General features: G+C 48.6%; 1 protein-coding gene across 1 annotated transcript in view; it reads right to left on the minus strand.

Moving 5' to 3' along the window:
- Positions 1 to 237: 237 nt before the first annotated feature.
- Positions 238 to 5,000, minus strand: part of LOC311373021 (scm-like with four MBT domains protein 2) — a gene marked incomplete at both ends in the record, with an annotated part of 16,316 nt that continues 11,553 nt past the window's right edge. Inside the window, 5 exon segments of the mRNA XM_084489886.1 lie at positions 238 to 305; positions 993 to 1,035; positions 1,857 to 1,970; positions 2,591 to 2,717; positions 4,527 to 4,757. Coding sequence (XP_084346012.1) covers positions 238 to 305; positions 993 to 1,035; positions 1,857 to 1,970; positions 2,591 to 2,717; positions 4,527 to 4,757 — 583 coding nt within the window.

The raw sequence follows: 5,000 nt of genomic DNA on the forward strand, positions 1-5,000 counted from the left end.
AGGTTGTGAATATGCAATGAGCGAGTGGGTGGCTCGGGAAAAAGAAAAAAAAAAGGAGTAGGGAAGTTGGAAAGTAAGTGTGGTGTAGTGTGTGTGTGTGTGTGTGTGTGTGTGTGTGTGTGTGCGTGTGTGTGTGCGTGTGTGTGTGGACAGTGTCTGTGTTGCGGTTGATGAAGACAGACAAGACAAAAACAAAAAAAATAAATATCTAAAACCATGATTAATCGTCACGGTTACCTGGATCAACACTGAGTGGCGGGCAGGCGTTGGAGGGGGCGGTCTCGATGGGTGGGGGCGGAGCCAACCTGCAGGTACCAAACGGGGGGGGGGGCGGGGGGGGAAAGGTCAATGCAGGGCCGTGATTGGAGACATTATTCAAACGTTGTAATCAAAACAGGAGGAGGAGATCTGCCTGGCCTCAGATATGTAAAACACTGTTCGTCCACAGGTCCCCATAAGGCACCTTATGGGGACGCACACACACACACACACACACACGGGGGGGGGGGGGTGGGGGGGCATTTTAGGACTGTGCAGTGAGTCGATGGCTCGCTGCACAGAGCAGTCAGCCAACGACGGCTCACAGGTAAAGCACTGAGCAAGCCGCTTAGCTCGCCGCGTTCACAGTCTCTAATCCTGGCGCCGCGCCAGACATAATTACAGACCTGCCGCAGATTCACACACACACACACACACACACACACGCGTCGTAACGTCATTCGAATCTGTTTCCTTTGAACATCCACGACTATTATTAGTATTGTGTTTATTTATCCTTATACAATTAAAAAATAGATTTCACCATCACCGAACACTGGCAATTAGAGTCTCTTTTAAGAGCCATAAACTGAACTGTAAAAAACAACAACGGTGGAGGAGGAGGCATTTCATCGGCTGGTTATCCAACATTTGGCCGGAGTCTGTGTGTGTGTGTGTGTGTGAGTACGAGTGAGAGAGTGTGTGTGTGTGTGTGTGTGTGTGCATTTTCTTACTGTTTTTCTGGCTGTACCACTGCTATCTTCTTCTGGTTCTGGCCTGCGGACAGGAAAGCAAGGACATAAGGGACCGGAAGTGTGGAACGCCAAAACACAACCAGCATGCACTGCTTTGTTACATCAGCAGAACTCAATACCCAAGTGGGATTTATTTGTTTGTTTATAAAGCAATGATAGGACACTGTGTGTGTGTGCGTGCGTGCGTGCGTGCGGGGAGTGCGTGCGGGCGTGTGTGCGTACGTGCGTGCGTGCCTGCATATGTGTGTGTGTGTGCCTGTGTGCGTGCGCAGTATAGTGTAGGGGGAAGGGTGTTTGACTCTCGCCAATAAAATAAAAAAAAGGTACCGGGGATTCTTAAGTCTACCTGCGGGCGCAGCCTTGAGCAAGACGCCCGGACCGGCGACCTGCTCCTCGGTGGCATGCGTCCAAGATCACTATAAGTGGCTTCGGACACAATGTCCTTAATGATTAATGGCGTTCCGTCCGTGTCTTCAAGGTAGGCTTCTATTTTTCTTAAAGGCTCCTGGGACGTTAGAGAGTCCAAAAAACACACTGCTCCCCCCCCCCCCGCCGCCCGAGGCCGGCCAGGAGATTTGTGTCGGATACCAGGACAGTGCACGGAAAACTCAGGCCAACTTGGTGTCCAATAGACGCGGGCGCGCGTGCCTTTTCATACTCTGCCAGTATACACACACTACTCACACCCAAGGACGCCCACACACATGCACAAGATAAATCTAGGTCGCGTAAGATGACAAAAAAAAATAATTGGGGCCAAATTATCCTGTGTGACTGTTGCCAGTGTTTGCTTATGTGTGCGTGCGTGTGCGTGTGTGTGTGTGTGTGTGTGTGTGGACGTACAGACGGGCTTGTGCGGCGTAGTTAGCGTGTAGCCGTTAGCTTCACACCAGCCCACAGGGAATATGTCCATGGACTCCACGTCCGCAATGCACTCTGACAGCCCCTTGGACACACCTGCACGCAAGAGAATGAGAGAGAGAGAGAGAGGCAATGAGAGAGAGAGAAAGAGAGAGGTAGAGGAAACGAAAAAGAGAGAGAGTAGGATTAGATGCTGTCACAAGCTCATAACTCCAACACGTATATCTCAGCACTTGCTTTGCATTTTCTGTGAATTTGTATGCACGTAAATGATTCACCCACTTTTAGGGCTATATCTTCATTATAATGGACTTAGTGTAAGTCGCCTTGGACAAAAAAAAAGCATACCCCAAAAAAAATGAAGTTATTTAATGTAATGTAATGATATGACCTACAAAAATGCTGTCTCTTTCCCTGTAGTCATGGTGGATTCAGGGATTAGACCTTGATCTCTGCTTATGTTAGGGAAACGAGAGCTTTAAAGTGTAAGCATTTAGGTAAATTATTAATACGGGCAAATCTGAAAATAGTTTGGTTCAGTTGATCACATAAACATTTTCTTCATTTCGGTTTAATGCTTTGTTCTTTAATACTAAAAAAGGTAATACTTAAAGTACACACCCAGCCCATTTTATGAATATGACACACACACACACACACACACACACATAGACAGACAGACAGACAGACAGACAGACAGACACACTCTCTCTTACCTTCCAGTCGCAGCCACATCAGACGACCTTTGACCTGCGTGACCTTGGCCACGCAGACCTCGGAGGGCACCAGCGGGTTCACGGCCTCCAGCCAGGTGTCCTTGGAGAAGTCCCGGTTCTTCCACTCCTGGGAAGGAGCAGAGGGCGGGTCAGGAGACACACACACACCCAGGCGGACGCACACAAACACACACTCAAAAAACAGTGGGCTTTAAAGGTGGTGACAAAAAAGGTGGACACAAGCCGTTTTGAAAATCTGCCTCTTCTGACATCACAAGCGTGTCCACCCAGATGTGTGACGGACAGATGAGCAGCGATGGCTACGGTCCACTGGGTAGGCTGGTGGACTGATCTATCACAGCACACGTCTTATTAAAGGAACGCTCCACAACTGAATTGATTAGATGACAGATGGGATCATTTTAAGGATTTGCAAATGTGTAACTTCCAACGTGTACGGTTTGAGAATCAGGGCTTCTTCGTTTGAGGTGAAGTAATGGAGGTCATTACATCCTGTTTACCTCATCGTGACGCTCGCAACACGACCATTCTGTCGCTCTACAGTTTGATCCCTGTGGTAAGTATGACATCTCCACATATCCCCCCCCCGCCGCCAAATAGTCACACTGTTCTAGAGGCTTATGTCAGCATTACTTAAGAATTAGAAGAGCAAATCAATTAATACAATTAATTAAATAATTAATTAATTAATTGTATTCTAATTTGCATTCCTTGTAATAATAATAAAAAAGTCTTCATATAGGCCAATATACTTATAGAAATATCTTTATATTAGGGCTGGGCAAGTTAACGCGTTAATTACGCGTTAACGCAATCTTATTTTAATGCGATTAATACAATTTGACGCATTAAGGCATGTTCCCTTTTTTCTTTTCTTTTTTGAAAGGTTTTGCCCACAGAATGGCAACATTCATATCAGAAATTATTTTTGTTTTCAGTTCCTCTCACTTTACATTAAATTACACTTGCAGTTGGTGACAGCCTGTTCACAATTCCCTAATCGGTGGTGTTCAGTAAGTGTTATATTCAACCCACACTGAGTGAGTCAATAAAACTCCCTCAAGACCACTTGGTCTACTTTTTGCTTATTACGTACATTCAGTATGAACGATAATGTGTCATTCCATTTGATAATCTCATTTAACTTCAATTGGAGTGGATCTAAAAATAGAATTTTAAAAGTGTGATTAATCGCGTTAACGCGATTAATCACCAAGTCAACTCACCAATACTATGCGATTAATCTCGATTAAAACTTACAATCGCCGCCCGGTCCTACTTCACACGGTAAATAACATTTTTGTTCTGCCTTTTGTCGACACGAAAACGATACGTACGAGTAAAAAAAAAAAAAAAGAAAAGGCGGCGGGCAACAGATAAAAGTACGTTTATCTTTCATCGTCCTCCAACGCTGGAGGCCTTCGCGGCGGCCTGCAGCCTGGACCCTACAGTGACGTCGGTGCACCTGCGCCAAAACCAGCCAATCGAAAGAGCTTCCGGCGTCACACGGTGACCGGTGAGATGTTGCGCGGTCCAGAGACCACTTCAAGTGTGTTGAAGGACTGGTTTTAACGTCGCAATCACAACACAACAGCGCGCCGGCTCTGGCTGGCCGAGGTGTTTACACTAGCTGCCGTGGAGACACTCTTTAGTACGCGCCATCGCACGCAAGCGGCTATCTCTCCGCATCTTTTTTTAGCTAGCGACGCCAAGCGATCGCCACGGACGTGGCCGTGGACGGACCGAGGAGATGAATCAACGGCGCCTGCGTTAGAAAAAACAACATCTCCCCTTCTGGGGAAGCTGCTGGCTTTTGTCGTCGGAAGAAAAGCGAAATAAAAACGGAATAAGGGAGGATTGAGGATGCAGAAACGGACAGAAACGGAGTTAGATGTGTGACGCCCCCCCCTCTTACGTCGGGGAAGCAGGTGTCGGGCGCGGCCTCTGTCCCCGAGTGCTTCAGGTAGTCGGCCCAGTCGAAGTCCTGGCCGGCGTAGCCCGCGGGCCGCTCGGTGGCCACGCCGTGCTTCAGCCCCCACTGCACCGGCAGGACGCCCGGAGAGTGGGCGGAGCACACCAGAGAGGTGGGCGGGGCCTCGGGCGAGAGGTCGTCCACCGTGACCTGGAAGTAGATCTCGTCGTAGACCTGTGGGGGGGCGAGGAGGAGGGAGGAGGAAGGAGGGGGAGGAGGGGGAGGAGGGGTGGGGAAGGGGGAGAGAGAGAGAAAAAGAAAGCGAGAGAGAGTGGAGCGAGAGAGAGAGAGAGAGCGAGAGAGAGAGCGAGAGCAGGAGAGTGAAAGAGAAAGAGAGAGAGCGAGAGAGAGCGAGAGAGAGAGCGAGAGAGAGAGAGAGAGCGAGAGAGAGAGCGAGAGAGAGAGAGAGAGAGAGAG

Source organism: Micromesistius poutassou, assembly GCF_964030765.1.
Source record: "Micromesistius poutassou genome assembly, contig: SCAFFOLD_1041, whole genome shotgun sequence".
NCBI classification, from domain to species: domain Eukaryota; kingdom Metazoa; phylum Chordata; class Actinopteri; order Gadiformes; family Gadidae; genus Micromesistius; species Micromesistius poutassou.